We start from the raw sequence: 18787 nt of genomic DNA, 5'->3' as shown, positions 1-18787 counted from the left end.
TAGAGAAGCTTTCTTCAATAGGTGGACTATAGTAATAGTATTGGTACTACTGGAAATGTTCTGGAGACAAGATCTCCGAGGGAACTAAAACAATATTTTTCGAGTTATGAGACAAGTGAAAAACGAATGTTGGTTTACCAGGTCTGAGAATTCAGCAGGCAGAAGAAACCTAGTATGTGGTTCAAACTGCAAGGGAAGTAAGGTAGCCTGGAGACCCCATGGTTTTAAAATTTTTGTTCAGTGATTCGTCTCACTATGGTTTCTTTTTCTTTCTCTCTTTCTTTCTTTTTCTTTTTTTTTTGACAGAGTTTCACTCTTGTTGCCCAGGCTGAAGTGCAATGGTGTGATCTCGGCTTACCGCGACCTCCACCTCCCGAGTTCAAGAGATTCTCCTGTCTCAGCCTTCCGAGTAGCTAGGATTACAGGCATGCGCCACCATGCCCGGCTAATTTTGTATTTTCAGTAGAGACAGGGTTTCTCCATGTTGGTCAGGCTGGTTTCAAACACCCAACCTGAGGTGATCCACCCGTCTTGGCCTCCCAAAGTGCTGGGATTACAGGCGTGAGCCACCATGGCCAGCCTATGGTTTATTTTTCATGTGAGAATATGTTTTGCTTAACAAATAAATTTCTAGAGCATTATTTTTTTTTAAGAGAGAAACTTTTCACTTCTAGTCTTAAAAAGATCTGGGGTTCAGTTTTCCCTCTGGATGGAATCACCAGTTAGGAGACAGGTACCATGTAGGAGCAGAGCCAGCAGAGACTAGGAATGCTGAGACAGAGGGTTCTTGAGAAGTGTGTCCTCAGGAAGGACGCACAGCAGTTTTCACTCAAAGAAAGATGCATCAACACTTCCCGGGGATAGGGGTTAGCCTTGTAGGAAATTGAGGGTGGGATAGGGGTTAAATTCCCTGGAAGAAATTTCTCATGCCTGATGTTTTTTGTTTGTTTTAGCTCTTCCAGTTCTAAGACAAAACAGTAATATTAACATTAATAAGCTGGGCATGGTGGTGCACACCTATAATCCCAGCTACTTGGAATGCTGAGGTAGGAGGATCACTTGAACCAAGGAATACAAGGTCAGCCTAAGCAACATAGAAAGACCTTATACAAAAAAAAATTAGTAAGAACTTCCTTTTGTTGTTGTTGTTGTTTTTTGTTTGTTTGTTTAGACAGAGTCTCACTCACTCTGCCGCCCAGGCTGGAGCGCAGTGGCTCATTGCAACCTCCACCTCCCGGGTTCAAGTGATTCTCCTGCCTCAGCCTTCCGAGTAGCTGGAATTACAGGTGCATGCCACCATACCAGGCTAATTTTTGTATTTTTAGGAGAGACGGGGTTTCATCATGTTGCCCAGGCTAGTCTCGAACTCCTGGCTTCAAGTGATCTGCCTGCCTCGACCTCTCAAAGTGTTGGGATTATAGGAATGAGCCACCATGCCTGGCCAGGACTTCTATTTATATAATAATGTGGTTTACAAATTTTTTCCACAATTCATGATGATACAAAAAACACTCCTGCAAACATTAATTTTATTAGAGAAAGGACACAGGGCTCAACATTATTTTTGAAAGGATTAACTAAAAGTGTAGTCAAAAGATTTTTCATTCTTCAGTTTAAGCTCCATAGTTTCCTCCTAGAAAGTCACTGAAGTATGGAAAAAAGAAGACAGAAGGAGGAATTACTCTTTCATCCCATCATTTTATCCCAGCCTCCATTTAATCTGTCAGAACTAATCTGTATCCTGGCCTGTAATTCCAGCCCAGTGTGCTGAGTCTCTTCCAGGAATGATCCTAAGGAAGAGTATTCTCACCATGCAACACTCTCTCTTGCATCCCTTTCACTAAATGCAGTAGATACTGAGAGTGAGAACTGATTTGTAAGTTGAGGGTGTTTTGTGGGAGGAGAAGACAGGCAGGTCCAAGAAATTTAAAATGAAGCCAGGAGTCACCTGATCATAAATCCTGGTTTCCTTGGGACAGGCCTAGTTTATTTTATTTATTTATTTATTTATTTATTTAATTTTACTTATTTATTTATTTATTGAGACAAGGTCTTGCTCTGTCACCTAGGCTAGAGTGCAGTGGCGTGATCATGGCTCACTGCAGTCTCTACCTCCTGGGCTCAAGCGATGATCCTCCTGCCTCTGCCTCCCAGGTAGCTGGGACTATAGGCACATGCCACCATGCCTGGCTAATTTTTAATTTTTTGTAGAGACAGGGTCTCACTATGTTACCCAGGCTGGTCTCTAACTCCTGAGCTCAAGCAGTTCTCCCACCTCGGCCTCCCAAAGTGCTGGGATTATAGGTGTGAGCCACCATGACTGGCCAAACAGGCCTAGTTTAGACCTGTTGTTTCAGAGTAATTATTATAAGCATGCTTTACATTCTCAAATGTGTCCTGGTTTGAACAATAAATTATATAGTCACCCCGGCTATGGGTGACTTTGCAGCGTGTCTTTTTTTCAGACAGTTGCTCTAATTATTCCCCTTGGATAATCAACAAGAATGATAAGGGCTCAGCCAGGTGCGAGGCACTGTGCTAGGCTCTTGGGAGCACTACAAAAGAGGTGGGATGCCTGTAATCCCAGCACTTTGGGAGGCTGAGGCGGGCGGATCACCTGAGGTCAGGAGTTCAAGACTAGCCTGGCCAACATGGCGAAACCCAGTCTCTACTAAAAATATAAAAATTAGACAGGCATGGTGGCAGGCGCCTATAATCCCAGCTACTCAGGAGGCTGAGGCAGGGAGAATTGCTTGAACCCGGGAGGCAGAGGTTGCAGTGAGCTGAGATTGTACCACTACGCTCCAGCCTAGGCGACAGAGCAAGACTACATCTCAAAAAAAAAAAAAAGTGGGAGAATTTGTAGTCCCATCATAGTATTTCTCAACTGGCCGTAAATTTTGGAGAAATAAACACCGGCCTCCCCCTCCCCGCTGCCCGGTTCCCACACACACGCCACTACTTTCCTCATTCTCAAGGTTAAGGCTTCCAAGGAGGTGAATCTGCATTCCAGGAATGTTACTGAAATTAACTGCTTTAACCCTCATCACCTGTGCCCCCTATGGTTCTGTATGGGGCCTCAGGCAGTGACTTGTACAGAGCTGGCTGTTTAAAAATCATCTGGGGAACTTGTTAAAAATAGAGATTCATGGGCCTACTGCCTGAGATTCTGATTCAGCACATCTGAGAATCTATTAAAAAAAAAAATAAAAAGCAAAGCTCTCCAGGTGGCTTGGGCATGCAAGCCAGATTTGGACCCACTGGTGAGTCATCATCCTTTGACCAAGGCCTGAAGTGATCCACTGTTGCTATGGAAACCACTGATGTACACCTCAGCTAGATTGGATTTTTGGATTTTACTTCTTCTTTTATTTTTTTTTTAAGTACACATCTGTTTCAAAAATAGAGGGCATTATTTTTAGAAGAGAATATGTGTTTTCTCTCTCCAGATATTTATATTTAGAGAGAAAAAGCAAAGCCCCACAAGGCAGAAAATTTTCTCATCTGAAACCAAATTCAACAGAAAGCAGATGTCCCTCACTACGTTAGTCCAGCTGGAAAGAACTAATGAGCAGTTATTTCCTGAGGCAACTTTCAGACTGTCTGGCGCTTCTTTTAGGTTTCAGCTGCTATAAGGTGCCTGGATGGAGAAGACGGGCTCACGGGCTTCCCGGGTGGTTAGGGGACAGGCAGTGACTGGCCAGGATGATAGGAAGACTCTGGAGGCTCCATCTTGAGGCAGACCCAGAAAAGGATGGCCTGCAGAAGTTATTGTCAGAATGAAATCTACACGCACGCAGCTGTGCCACCAGGTGACGCACACTGAACCACCCTGACAGATATAGCACGTTTATACTCCAGGAATGAACGGAGGAAAGAGCAGCAGCCTGTTTTCCTCAGGCTTCAGAGGCAGAACAGATGGGGTAGAGAGAGGCTGAGACAGGGTTTCCGTAGCTTTACGTTGCCAGGTTGGCCTGATGAATTCAGAATTTAGCAATTCTGAGTTCTCTTTTGTTTCAGCTTAAAGATTAAAGCATAAAATGGTTGCATCTCAAATAGAAGGTTCTTGGAATTTATTGCTGTTCGTAAATCCTGATTGATCTTGGGAAACCAAAGCAGAATTTCCCTTCCAAAGATACTCACTGGGATCCCTCATTTTGCCAGCAGCTATTATAGTAAAGGGGCAGAGACTCCCTGGACCCCCAACCCCGAGATCTGCCATATGGAGTGGCGGGACACCTAGCTACAATTCTGTGTTATAGATGGAGCTGGTCTTGTCTGAAAGAGGAATCATTCATTTTTGGTTCCCCTTCCCTCTTGTCCAGGCTTTGTCTGCAGAATTCCTTGGCTTCCTGAAAGGTACTTTTCAAGCAACTACCCGGCCCAGTGTGCTGAGTCTCTTCCAGAAATGATCCTAATGTGCTTCTCTTTGGTTCAGGGCAAGGAAAACCCAGCTCAGTCTCTTGAAACTGGCTCTCAGCACCCTCCATCCTGCCATCCACACAATGTTCATAGAGCACCAAGATCTGTACTAATCGTCTTCTTGCAAACCTTTTAAGCCCCATCGCCTCCTTCCCCAAAACCCTCACATCACCACAAGGGACAAATTTCCTTATGCTAATACAACTCACCTCCCAACCACTGTGTCTTTCCAATCATCAGCATAACTGCCTTCCCTCCACCACCAGCCGAATGTAGGTCCCTACTCCACACATGGTTGTTGGGGAAGGGCTTGTCCCTGGGGAACACTAGGATGATCTGCTGATTTCACATGAGAGGAAATATCTGACCAATTTAACTTTTCAGATCTACGTAAATAATGACAAATTGACGACAACAAGAGGGTGATATGAGAAGATGCTAGGTAGAAACACAGTTTTGAAAAGGGCTGGAGAGAATAGAGAAAGAAGTAATGCTCACACCACAACATCCCACAGACCGGTGTTTATTTCAAACCTCCTCCACCTCAGTTGTTATGGCTTGGCACATTACTGACCTCCATGTCTGGACCACTCAACTTATTCTAGGACCTGGGTTCCTTCCCCTGGATCTGCTGGGCCACATGAGCGTGAGTGAGTCCACCTGCTTGCTCAGGTAGTCTCTCCACCTGTCCACTGCATTTAGGTGACTCTCCCAGTGCACCCTAGGAAACTGCAGAGAAGCAATCTCTCCCTCTCTCCCCTGCCCTCTTCTGTTTCTCCCAGGCCTAAGTGCCAAGTAAGTTAGAAATTCTATTATTTTCTTGTTTCCAGTGGGGTTGGATAAGTTAGAAATTCTTAACCTGGGATGCACAGATGAGCTTCAGGGGCTCTGGGAACCTCTTGATATTGCAAGTATGTGGGCATGTGTGTTGGGGGGTGAGAATTTTTTGGGGCAAGATTCAGCATTTTTTTCCATCAGATTTTCAAAAGGACCCCTAAAAGATGAAAAACCACTGATTGGTCCTTAGCCTGTTCTGTGTGGTCGCACAGGTGATGAGCAGGGCACACTAGAGGGACTGAGACTCATGTAGTTGTGGTACTTCCAGCACAGTACCTTGGAAGCAGCCATCACAGCCGCTGTGGCGGCCACGTTCAAGCCCCGCTTCCCGAAGTGCACAAGGGCATCGTAACTTCGGTCTTTTGCTTGGACCAGACAATCATCGATTTCCTGTCAAAGGAAAAACAGAGGCACACTGAGCTGGAAGGTTCAAACACATCTCTGTTTTCTTTCCTTTCCTCTGAGCATTGGGCTTGGCAGCTTGCCCAATCCTTGTTCTTGCTGGGCCTGAAAAGCTGTAGGCACTTTGAGGGTGTGCGTGCAGAGGGGAGAGCAGAGATACAGGAGAGTAGAAAAGGGAACTCTGAAAACACTGCAACTTACGGATCCAGCGATGCCCTGAGATTGTTTCTAAAGCCCTCTGACCTTCCAGGAGGCTCCAGGAGGTTCTGGATATGGACAGCCTTGCCTGCCATTCTACACACAGCCACTCACCAGACACTGAAAGCACCCAGGGTGGAGAGAATGCCTAGAACTGAGCTTCTAGCCTCAGACCTGCCACCAACTGACTGCCAGACCTTGGCAAGTACTTAGCCTCTCTACACACAGTTTTAGTCTTCTGAAAAACGAGGATAATGATAATACCCAACTTGCGGAGCATGGTGAGGATTAAATGAGGTAATTCCAGTAAAACATCTAACACAGTGGCTAGTTTCAATAAATGATAACCATGTCATCTTCCTTATCTTGACAGGGTTGAGCCCTTGCAGTTCTAAAATTCTGTTATTCTATAGTTATTTAATTCCAAAATCAAATATCACCCCATTTGTATATCGATGGGAGGGATTACAAAGCTGAAAGAAATGAGTATTACTGGATAAGGGAGATTGTTTTACAGATATTCAAATAAAATCAGAAATTAGAAGTCATCCAGTGTCATGCAACAAGGTAAAGGTGAGATGGAAAACAGGATTGAGGTCTTCTTCAGGGACCAAAGCCAAGTACAATATTGGTTTAGTTCAAATTTGGATTAACTTTGGTGTATTATTTTTGTTTGTTTGGGAGTGTTTTGTTGTTGTCATTGTTTTAAGAAAATGGCTGTTTGTCGGCCGGGTGCAGTGGCTCACGCCTGTAATCCCAGCACTTTGGGAGGCCAAGGTGGGCGTATCACCTGAGGTCAAGAGTTCGAGACCAGCCTGGCCAACATGGTAAAACCCCATCTCCACTAAAAATACAAAATGAGCCAGGCATGGTGGCACGTGCCTATAGTCCCAGCTACCTGGGAGGCTGAGGCAGGAGAATTGCTGGAGCCCAGGAGGCAGAGGTTGCAGTGAGCCGAGATCGTGCCACTGCACTCCAGCCTGGGCAACAGAGCAAGATTCCGTCCCCTCCCCCCCAAAAAAAGGCTGTTTTTCATGACAGCTGCTCATTTCAGAGTTCGGTAAGACAGTGACATTTGGCCTTAGTCAAGTTCTGTGCATTAGTGTATTTCCATTGCTTTGAGGTGTGCAAGTGGGTCAGCAACCTCCTGCTGGATTCCCTGTGGAAGGCTTCCCCAGGAAGTCATAGCAGCAGGCCCTCTAACTGTGACCCGCCTATCCCCCACCACCACCCCTTTGGAAGTGATTCTTGGCAACTCTTAAGAGTCAGTCACCTTCACTTCAATGGAAGTTACATTGGCAGCTTCAGGGGAAGCCCAGCATTTGGGGAAAGGGAAGTAAGACGAGTAGGGATTTGATAACCAGGTCAAGACAGGGATCCGTTCCTCAAAATCCACCCTTCTGAGACAGGAAGTGCTGCGGTCCGAGTTCCTAAAGAGATTTTCCGAAACTTGTACAGTAGCCTGCTCATCCAACGGATATGTTTCCCAAAGCCTTCCCCTTTCTAGTCCAAGGAATTCAACTTTCAGAAACAATAGACATTAATCTATCAAGCCACCTATGATGCTCCTATTTTAGTTAAGAAACCCCACTACACAATCAGCTTAGTAAGTAATATAGTTAACGAATGATACAATGTTGGAATCGTTTGACTCAATAATCCTGCTCTTGGGAATTAATTCTAAGACAATTAAAGGAAGCAACTAAACTCCAGGAATGGTAGTGCTCACTGCAGAACTATCTATATCAGGAAAAGGTAGAGATAATCTAAATATCTAGCAGTAAGGGAACATCATCATGGGTATTACGAAGACCGAGTAGAAATGGATTTGTGTGCAAACACATTTAAGATCTCAGGATACAAATATTTTATTTAAGTTTTAAAATCATTTTTTAAAAAAAAATTCTACATAAAATTTTAATCTTTCTTTCTTTTTTTAAGAGATGGGGACTCTCTAGTTGCCCAGGCTGGCTTTGAACTTCTGGGCTCAAGTGATTTCTCCCACCTTATACCCCTGAGTAGCTGGGATTACAGGCATGCACCACCACACCTGGCTTCCAGGTAAGATTTAAAATAGTCTACGTAAAAATCATGTCTATAAAAGGACAGCGGCTAAGCATGACAAAAGGAAGGAAATTCACTTTGCGTGGTTAAATTGAGTGAATTTTTTCTTTCTTTTGTTTCAATTTATGGAAATGTTTTCCAGTAAATAATGACAAATAACATCTTTTAGAGAACTTCACTATTTCTAAACACGTCTCAGAAATACACTTAAAAAAAACGATTAGGAGGAATGACTTGCTGGAGGCAAATGAGAGCCAAAAGAGAAGTCTCCTGCAATAAGATCATCCCTTTTAATTTATTACTTATTTTCTCACTTGCTAGAAAGAATGAAAGACATGGCAGCATATATTACCTTTTCTTTTGAAGATAGCGTGGGATGTACAAACTTCCTGTACAGGAGGCTGGAGCCTTTTGTGTAGGGAGACAGCAGCCAGGCTACAAATGCTATTTTTAGTTCATAATAGAATGGAAACCTGGAGAGAGAGATGAAAACACAAGTTCTGTTAGGTTCTCAGCAACACTGCCCTTTTGAAGGATGAGACCCGGTGGGTGGCAAGGATGCCTCTCCTGCTTGCATGTGGCTGCAAGTTTCCCAGATTCCTCTGTCCTCCACCTATGAAGGTGAGGGCACACACTTGCACACACACAGTACAACCCCAACGCCTCTCTTTGAAAACCAGTTCGTGTTTTCTTTTGTTGCCAAAGCAAACCAGGAACACAGGTTCTCTCCAGCAATCACCCCCGTGGCCCTGCCTGGCACAGGCTGGAGCTTCCTGCTGGGCTGTGCTCATTTAGATTGGAGCTAGGGTTCTGGCCACAGCCTACAGGCTCAGAGGATCTCTTCTATGCTGTACACCCAGTCACTCTCTCTTCACTCACATCCAAGAAGGGACAAACACCAGGGGGAATTACAGGAGGGAAGAGTTGACAAAAAATCTCTAGACTGAGAATGAAATCCTCTCTTTCTTGGCTGCCTTCTTGGCCCAAACAGAGGCAGGGACAAGAGCCCAGCTCTTGGCAGGAAGAATGCTACTCACCCTACTCAAGTCAATGGCAGGCAAACAGATTTTGATCTTCTTAGTGCCAAGAAATAGAAGAGTCCACGGTGCAGATAGCACATAATTCTGGAGTTTGCAGTCCTGCATACCCTCAAGCCTGTTCATTTATTTGTCCCCCCACAGGCACCCAGTCCCTGTACGTGCCAGCTTGTACTGAGCACCAGGTATAAGGAGGTACAGGGAGGCAATGGTGAGCAAAGAAGACCTGATTCCTGCCCTCATGGAGCTTCTGGTCCACTGGGAACACAGACAAGATTCTGGCATCCTTGGAACTAAGGGTCCAGTCAGGGAAACAGAGATTTATAAAATAATCACAAATAATATAGAACAGAAACCTGAGACAAGTGCCATAGTGCTAGCCCACGTGGTGCCTTTGAATGTATTAGAAGAAAACTGGCCTCTTCAACTTGAAGCAGTTCTGTGGCCACATACCACAGAGCTTGGTCTGGATTTCAGCCCCATTCACCTGCTTGGCCAGATATCTTGTGCTGTGAACAACCCGAGCAACCATATTTGGCAGTCCAGAGGTGTAGTAACCATGTGTTTATGGTTTATTTTTGATTTTCTGTATTCTGATGTACTTTGGGGCCTTGCTTACTCTGGAGGAACTGCCCCTCCCACAAGGTGAGCCAACTGCTAGAGATAGTAAAGAACTCACTGGCCGGGCGCGGTGGCTCATGCCTGTAATCCCAGCACTTTGGGAGGAAGAGGTGGGTGGATCACAAGGTCAGGGGTTCGAGACCAACCTGACCAACATGGTGAAACTCCGTCTCTACTAAAAAATACAAAAATTAGCTGGGCATGGTCGTGGGCGCCTGTAATCCCAGCTACTCAGGGGGCTGAGGCAGGAGAATTGCTTGAACCCGGGAGTTGGAGGTTGCAGTGAGCCGAGATCGCGCCACTGCACTCTAGCCTGGGCAACAGAGCAAGATTCCGTCTCAAAAAAAAAAAAAGAACTTCACCTGCAACACACCTTTCATATGCAAACCAACCAATCCATGGGCCCAGGCTCCAGCCACTGCCTCTGATGGACTCTCACATTCCAGGCCACCATCCACCTGCCCCAATCATCCCAGGGCCAGGGCTAGACAACCAGAGATAGCCCCATATACCCCAGAGCCTACTGAGATTATTCAAACCAGCCAAGCCCAAGCCTGCCCACCCTGCTTTGTCCTTTCCTTCCTTTAATGTGGAACATGTTAAAGGCCCTCACCCCAGTTTCTCCCTCTTCTCCTGACGGACCCTGAGTGGCCCCCAGCATGGCTCTGCATGGTGTGCTGTGCCTCCTGTTTCTAGGAATCTGTGAGCAAAGAAACTTCTCCCTTCGTGACAATTATTTCCATGTCTGTGTCTTACCCACACTCGCTTAAAACAAATCCCAGGTATCCTTAAAACCTGATGCTATGAGATGAGACAGTCACCTGTCCTAGTCTTAGAGATCAGAAAGTCCTTTCCAGGCATCCTCCCCAGATAAACGATCAGAAAATCAAAAACAGCAAGTCACTGGAGGGCCCTTAACTCTCACACAGACACCCCTATCCCCCAGTCAGCAGCCCTACCCACGCCTCCTTTCCTCACCAAGGTCTCCTGGCCCCCTGCCTTCTGCCTCTGGTGGGTGCTTCCTGAATATTCCCTCAGCAATTAGTGGGCACTTTCGTGGCAAGATTGTTTAATGTTTCACAGCCAGAAAAGAGAGAGGCTGAAGAACAGAGGTGTGATTCTCCCATATTTGAATACTCTGGTGATTAATAACGGAGGAACTTTTGTTTTGAAAACAAGTATTCACCAGCCCCAAGGGGAAAGGAAATGAATCCAGCAAGCTCAGACACCAACACAAGACACATAAATAATCTGTCGCACTGCAGCTCTTTTATTTATTACATAAAAGATGTCTTTCAAAAAAAATAGGTCATGCATGCATATAGTTAAAAAAAATTCTAGAAGTCCAAAGGAGTATACAACAAAGAGTCTCCTTCCCCCGCCTAACCCCTAGTCCCTTTTCTAAAAGCAAAAACATTATCAGTTACTTGCATATCCTTCCAGAGGTAGACTAGGGCGAGGGATACATCATGCAGGTATATATGACTCCCTGAGTTGCCCCCAACACACAGAAGCATTCTATACACCCGTTACTACGTCTTGCTTCTCCCAGCACATACATACAATCAACAGTATGCCTTGGGGACTATCTCATACCACTACAGGGATAGCTACCTCACTCATCTTTTTTTTTTTTTTTTTTTTTTTTGAGACAGAGTTTCACTCTGCTGCACAGGCTGCAAATGCAATGGCACGGTCTCAGCTCACTGCAACCTCCACCTTCTGGGTTCAAGCAATTCTCCTGCCTTGGCCTCCCAAATAGCTGGGATTACAGGCGTGCACCACAATGGCCAGCTAATTTTTGTATTTTTAGTAGAGACGGGGGTTTCACCATGTTGGCCAGGCTGGTCTTGAACTCCTGACCTCAGGTGATCCGCCCGCCTGGGATTACAAGCATGAGCTACCGCGCCCGGCCTATCTCACTCATCTTAATGGCTGCATACGAGTGTATGAGCACCGGCTCAGGCCCCCATGAATGGATATTTACGATGGTTATGATCTTTAGCTACTTCAGCCGAGCTACAAGGGAACCTCTTTGTGAACGGTGCTGAGGGGAGTAACTATCAGTGCTTCAGTGCTAGGGTTCCTGAGGCACTCTGGCTCCTCCCTTTCCAGAGTCTTAGTGTTTCAGTTTTTCCTTTTATTCTGTGAATTACTTCAGCATCTACCAACAGAGCGTCATTGTTTTCTTTTCCTTGAGTCTGTCAGAGGGGTCTCTGTTGCTTGCTAGAATGGATCCAGGGGTCCCAATAACCCATGGCCCATGGGCCAAATCCAGCTTGTCATCTGTTTTTATAAATAAAGTTTTATTAGAACACTGTTATGCACAATGATTTATTAATTGTCTATGGTTCCTTTCATGCTAATGGCAGAGTTGAGTAGTTGCAATAAAGATCATATGGCCTGAAAGCTCAAAACATTTACTATCTGGCCCTTTACAAAAAAAAGTATGCTGACTCCGGATTTAAAGCCAGGCTCTCCCCACATAAAGCCTTAAAATCTCTGTCACTGAAGTGTAGGGGCGTGGGATGGAGGGGAACAGTCCTGCTGCCTCTGGAATCATCACATACAAAACCAGGTCCTTGCCAGGCATCACAAGATAATCCGGGCTGATCCACTCAGACCCTGTGTTTCCTAGAGGCCTTGGGTCCCTTGGCTCTACCAACACAATCCCCGCCAAGTCTTCTTCCAGCCTACCTCGAGAGGCAGAGAAAGGCCCTACTCATTTTGTAATGAGAACTCCTTGAAGAGCCCTGACCTCTGAGATGTATTTGAAAAGGCCAGAGGCACCCACCACATTTCCTCCATCTTTTCCAAGGCATATGCACAGCACTGGAGCACAGGGCAGTTGTCCTCTCCCCACTCTCCCCATATAACACCCAGACACTCTAGAGGGGCAGATGTGTTCTAAGAGGGTTAGACATGGGATGAAACTGTCCAAAATACATGCAATAAATGTGTATAGAGCATTTCTGGAAGAAAAGAAAACACAAGTAACTTTTAACAGTGTTACTGGCCAGGCACGGTGGCTCATGCCTGTAATCCCAGCACTTTGGGAGGCTGAGGTGGGCGGATCACAAGTTCAGGAGATTGACACCATCCTGGCTAACATGGTGAAAATACAAAAAATTAGCCAGGCATGGTGGCACGTGCCTGTAGTCCCAGCTACTCAGGAGGCTGAGGCAGGAGAATCACTTGAACCTGGGAGGCAGAGATTGCAGTGAGCCAAGATCGCACCACTGCACTCTGTCTAAAAAAAAAAAAAGTGGTACTTCTAGGGAGGGAGACTGTGGGTCTGGGAGAGGAGAGACACTTACTCTTCAGTGTATTGTTTCTATTTCATTTTTCCTTATGTATGTATTATTTTATTTTTATTTTTATTTTTATTTTTTTGAGACAAGAGTTTCACTCTGTCGCCAGGCTGGAGTGCAGTGGTGCGATCTCGGCTCACTGCAACCTCCGCCTCCCGGGTTCAAGTGATTCTCCTGCCTCAGCCTCCTGAATAGCTGGGACAACAGGTGCTGCACCACCACGCCCAGCTAATTTTTGTATTTTTTAGTAGAAACGGGGTTTCACCATGTTTGCCAGGTTGGTCTCGAACTCCTGGCCTCAAGTGATCTGCTCGCCTCGGCCTCCCAAAGTGCTGGGATTACAGGCATGAGCCACCACGCCCAGCCTGTATTATTTTATAACTAAAAAAAAAAACTAAATGAAATCACCTCTACAACCTGTGAAACAAGCCACCATCTTATCTATTCTGGGACCATAAATAATTGTTGTTTTCATCAAGATGGAAAGTTTTACAAAGTTAACCATGAAAAGGGATCCGCCCTAGGGGAGAAGTGGGAAGAGGGGAATGGGGGTGAGCGAAGAGTGAGGAAAAGAAGGTCCATACAAGTGGCTCCAATTATGGAAGAGAACAAAAGTTAAAGGTGCTTCTAGGAAGACAGAAGACATATTTTAGGACAGAAACTCTCCCCCTAACCTTTTTGAATAGTAAAGAATGCTCAGAGCTGCGGAGATGGTGCCCATGTCCTTGGAAGTGAAGCAAAATTCCTGCCTTCCCTGATGGGCCCATCCTGTGCCTGTTCTCAGGGTGAGAGGAAGGAAGGAGAGAGAGGACCCTCCCAGAAGAAGACTAGGATCTATGATACCTGGAGGTTGGGAGAAAAAGAGAAAGCAGGCTGAGGGCATGATCAGGCTGTGGGATAAAGCAGGCAGAAAGGTTCCTAAGGAGCCTCTTTCCTGCAGAAGCAGAACTCAGGCCACCAGGAGAAGAGCAAAGGACCCTCACTTCCCACCCACAAACTGCCTGGACACCCCCAGCTAAGAGACCAAATAAGGGAGCAGAAGAGGCCTCCACATGGGTCAGGAAGAGAGGGGGATTCTACCCATACCTGCATACATGCTTCAAACACACCAGGCATCAAACATCCCCCTGTGGTCGGCAGAGTTTTGGCCAAGATGTAATGAAGGTTACTGATCAGACGACTTTAAGACAGGGAGATTATATGGGATTATTGGGGTAGGCCTAATCTAATCACAAGAGCCCTTAAAACAAAAGCAGAGATCCTCCCTAACTGGTGGCAGAAGCAGACACAGAGTCAAAGCATGGGCAGGACTCGACATGCCATCATCGGCTTGAAGATGAAGGTGGTGGCATGTGTCAAGAAAACGGAGACCTCAGTCCTACAATCATAAGGAACTGAATTCTGCCAACAACCTGAATGGGCCTGGAAGGGGAATCTTCTCCGGAGCCTTCAGATAAGAGACCAGGCTGGCCCTCACCTTGATTCTGGTCTTGTGAGATTCTAAGCAGAGGATGATTCCACCTGTACTTCCGACTTACAGAAGCTGTGGAATCATACATTTGTACTGTTTTAAGCTGTTAAATTTGTGGTAATTTGTTATGGCAGCAATCGAAAACTAATATGCCTCCCAAAATCAAAATGAAATCAATTCCAGAAATAGTTGTTGAGCACTTACTAGATATGAAACTCTAAAATTCCAGGGCCACAGGTAAGGGCATATTCCAGCTACCCAGGAGGAACACAGCCATCATTAGATAGGATTTCCACCCAGCAAAAAGCAGTGAGGCTGAAATGCTGATATCCCCAGGAATGAGCTCGTGAGACTAACACGGGAGGACAGAAGAGGCCCCTAGCACCAGACAGAAGGCCTGGTTAAGGAGGAAAGGCTGGATGGCAGGAGGTGCTATTTAATTGACTACACAGTCTTGACTGGGCCGGCCTCTACTCTCATCTTTGTGAATCAGACAGGAGTTTCCTTGTGGGGAAAAGCAAGAGAGATCAGATTGTTACTGTGTCTGTGCAGAAAGAAGTAGACATAGGAGACTCCATTTTGTTCTGTACTAAGAGAAATTCTTCTGCCTTGAGATTCTCTTAATCTATAACCTTACCCCCAACCCCGTGCTCTCTGAAACATGTGCTGTGTCAAACTCAGGGTTAAATGGATTAAGGGCTGTGCAAGATGTGCTTTGTTAAACAGATGCTTGAAGGCAGCATCACCACTCCCTAATCTCAAGTACTCAGGGACACAAAAACTGTGGAAGGCCGCAGGGACCTCTACCTAGGAAAGCCAGGTATTGTCCAAGGTTTCTCCCCATGTGACAGTCTGAAGTATGGCCTCATGGGAAGGGAAAGACCTGACCGTCCCCGAGCCCGACACCCGTAAAGGGTCTGTGCTGAGGAGGATTAGTATAAGAGGAAGGCATGCCTTTTGCAGTTGAGACAAGAGGAAGGCATCTGTCTCCTGCCCGTCCCTGGGCAATGGAATGTCTCGGTATAAAACCCGATTGTACGTTCCATCTACTAAGATAGGGAAAAACCGCCTTAGGGCTGGAGGTGGGACATGCGGGCAGCAATACTGCTTTGTAAAGAACTGAGATGTTTATGTGTATGCATATCTAAAAGCACAGCACTTGATTCTTTACCTTGTCTATGATGCAGAGACCTTTGTTCACGTGTTTGTCTGCTGACCCTCTCCCCACTATTGTCTTGCGACCCTGACACATCCCCCTCTCAGAGAAACACCCACGAATGATCAATAAATACTAAGGGAACTCAGAAGCTGGCGGGATCCTCCATATGCTGAACGCTGGTTCCCTGGGTCCCCTTATTTCTTTCTCTATACTTTGTCTCTGTGTCTTTTTCTTTTCCAAGTCTCTCGTTCCACCTAAAGAGAAACACCCACAGGTGTGGAGGGGCAACCCACCCCTTCATTTCCTGATGTAGCTCTGTACAAAATGGCCTGACTTCCAGGGCCAGCCTCAAGGCCTTGGGGAGACAAGGGATGGCTCAGCAGAGAGCTCTGTCTCCACTTAAGGAGACTCAGCTTCATCCAGAGTCTGCTGCATTATCTGTGCACACTGCAGGGTGCGAAGGCACAAGCATATTGAATTAGGAAATCCAGACTCCTTCACTACAGCTTGAGGCTACAATGGCTGGGACATCTACTTCTCTCAGTGGAGGTGAAAGCTATGTTGTGGGGAAAAGTACATACTAAGATAATTAAAGCCATTGACTCAAAACAGGATTCAGAGAGTGCTATTCAGGTCTATTCCTTGGCCTAGGACGTCCCAGAGGGTAATTTCATACTGATCCTTTTTGGGTAAGAACCTGTTTTCTCCAAAGTGGAAATATCTTGATTACTTTCTCTGATGACACTTCACCATGGTTAAAACATTCGTACAACACGGCAAATGCAAAACCAACCCCATGATCCCAAGTCGTAGAAATAACCCTCGTTAACTATATTTTCCACACTACTTTTAACAGACATTCACATTCACATGTGCACACACTCAACTCTAAATACAAACAGAAATCGATATATTATTTACAGCTTCTTTCGCCTAAGAAGGCACAATACAGCAATACAAAGATTTAGCTTGTTTTTTAATTGCTTCATTGCTGGAAATAGCTGCATTGCTTATAAGAGAAAAAAATGGGTAACAACTTTAATGCCTATCAAAAGGGGATGACAAATAAATTATGCTCCATCTATGCCATGAAATATTATGTGGCCATTAAAAAATAGGTAGATGTATTTATGCTCATATAAAAGTATTTCCAAAATAAATTTAATAAGCAAAGTGAGAACTCTTATGTATACTATAATACTGCTTTTAAAAAAAAGAAGTATGTGTAAAATGTGTGTATACACACACACATATATTAGTTTTTGTTTGTTTGTTTGTTTGTTTTGAGACACAGTCTTGCTCCGTCACCCAGACTGGAGTGCAATGATGCGATCTTGGCTTACTGCAACCTCCACCTCCTGGGTTCAAGTGATTCTCCTGCCTCAGCCTCCCAAGTAGCTGGGACTACAGGCGTGCACCACCATGCCTGGCTAATTATTTTTTTGTATTTTTTTTTAGCAGAGATGGGGTTTCGCCATGTTAGCCAGGCTGGTCTCAAAATCCTGACCTCAGGTGATCCACCCACCTCAGCCTCCCAAAGTGCTGGGATTACAGGCATGAGCCACCACACCTAGGCCATATATTAGTTTTTTAAGAGGATACACAACTGTGAGTAGTGATTATGTTGACAATGAATTGAGTGAGAAGGAAACTCAGTTTTTCCTGTGCATTTTTGTGCATTGTTTCTTTTGTTCCTTTTCTTTTTTAACATACGAATGCTTCTTTACCAACTCCATTAATTGAGGACGTGTATCTGTCCTGTCCATGACTATATCCCCAGGGCTTAGAACAATAACTAACTGCTCTTTATAAGGTCATTCAATAAATATTTACTTGAAGAACAACTTTGTAGACTAATCTATTGAAAATGCTCCAGTTAACATCCCTGCTCTTGCGTCTCTGGCCTGAGGTGAGGTTTGAGGCTGGGTTCAGCCCTTTCCCACCTCCCCCTGAGTGACACTAAGCAAAATCGTCCTTAGAAACATCCCAACTCCTGGAGTACTTACCAACAAAGGAAGATGTCTGTGAATGTCTCTGCTGTGGTGAAAAGTGCAAATATAATCCAGTACATCATCCATTTGACCTGTTGAAACAGAAAGCAACACAGCTGGTAGAAAAGGTCCAGGAAAAACACTGCCCAACACCAGGAAGAACAGGCCCCGGCGGCAGATTCGGAGGCACGTCCAGGTGGTGCAGCCTGCATTTGTAGCCTTCTCCCTATCCTTCCCCAGCTTATGTCCAGTTCTGCTCCAGATCTTGAAGCTGGAAGCAAATGGGCTGTTCCACAACTGACTCAGGCTGAAGGTCATATGGCCCTAAAGTGAGCCAGGGAGACCTGCAGACCAAGAGTGACCCAGGATTCAATCAGGTCATTTTTCAGAACATCAGGGGAGAAAATGCTCTAGGCCTCCACACAGACACACCCTGGAATGAAGTGTAACTGGGCCACACTCTCTGGGATGGCATGGTAGTAATCTAGGAATTCTGATCTTCCTTTTTATCTCTCCCATGTGACCATCCTTTTCAATTTCTACTGCCTTTCTCCCCTAAGGCCTTTGTCCCCTCTCTCTTGAACTACTCCTACTTCCCTTGTTTCCTGACTTTCCCCTCAGCAACCCATCCTAATACCAAGCCACCCCTGTACTATTCTCCCAAAAGTATAAACTCATCAGACTATCACCCCACTTAAAATATCCCAGCCTGCAGAATCAAGTCCAGATTCCTTAGTCTACTCCTTCTGGCTTCTGGCAAAAGCGAGGTAGCTTATATTGAACTAAGGCTCCTACTAATAATGATAATAAACACCAAACAAAATATTTCAAAACAACTGTTTGAAGGCACTGGAGAGCAATATAAAAAGCAGACAGAGACTGGAAGGGATTCAAGTTTTGGAGTACAGGAACCACACTGGGTTAGTACAAGTCAGTGTGGCTAAGGAGAGTCCTCACTCTGCACATCATGGGGCAGAGAGAACTCAATCTCAAATCCAGAGTCTTATTTGTCCAAAGAAATGGAGAATGCAGTTTGAGACTGCCAGAGATGCTGGAAGTGGACAGAGAAAAATCTCAGAATTAGGGAAGCCATAAAGGGGCAGCCCCAAAAATCTACATATAAATTCTCTTCAAAAACTTGGCAGGTCCCTGAAATGCACAGAAGCAGGTAAGACTCCAAGCGAAGAAGTCTGTATAATAATATAGATATAAATACATATAGATATAAATGTAGATATAAACAGCTGGAAAGCTGAAAAGCTCAGAGTTGAGCA

General features: G+C 45.3%; 1 protein-coding gene across 4 annotated transcripts in view; it reads right to left on the bottom strand.

The window, feature by feature from the left end:
• Positions 1 to 18787, bottom strand: part of REEP1 (receptor accessory protein 1) — a 123655-nt gene that overhangs the window by 32691 nt on the left and 72177 nt on the right. For all 4 annotated transcript variants that reach the window (XM_001137937.6, XM_009442797.4, XM_054678576.2 and 1 more), the window contains exons 3-5: positions 17529 to 17605; positions 8276 to 8396; positions 5536 to 5649 (exon numbers count right to left, since the gene is read on the bottom strand). In XM_001137937.6, the coding sequence (XP_001137937.1) occupies positions 5536 to 5649; positions 8276 to 8396; positions 17529 to 17605 (312 nt within the window). The remainder of the gene's footprint in view (positions 1 to 5535; positions 5650 to 8275; positions 8397 to 17528; positions 17606 to 18787) is intronic.

The sequence above is a fragment of the Pan troglodytes genome, chromosome 12, assembly GCF_028858775.2.
Source record: "Pan troglodytes isolate AG18354 chromosome 12, NHGRI_mPanTro3-v2.0_pri, whole genome shotgun sequence".
In the NCBI taxonomy this organism is placed as follows: domain Eukaryota; kingdom Metazoa; phylum Chordata; class Mammalia; order Primates; family Hominidae; genus Pan; species Pan troglodytes.
This window is presented reverse-complemented; position numbering and strand designations above follow the sequence as displayed.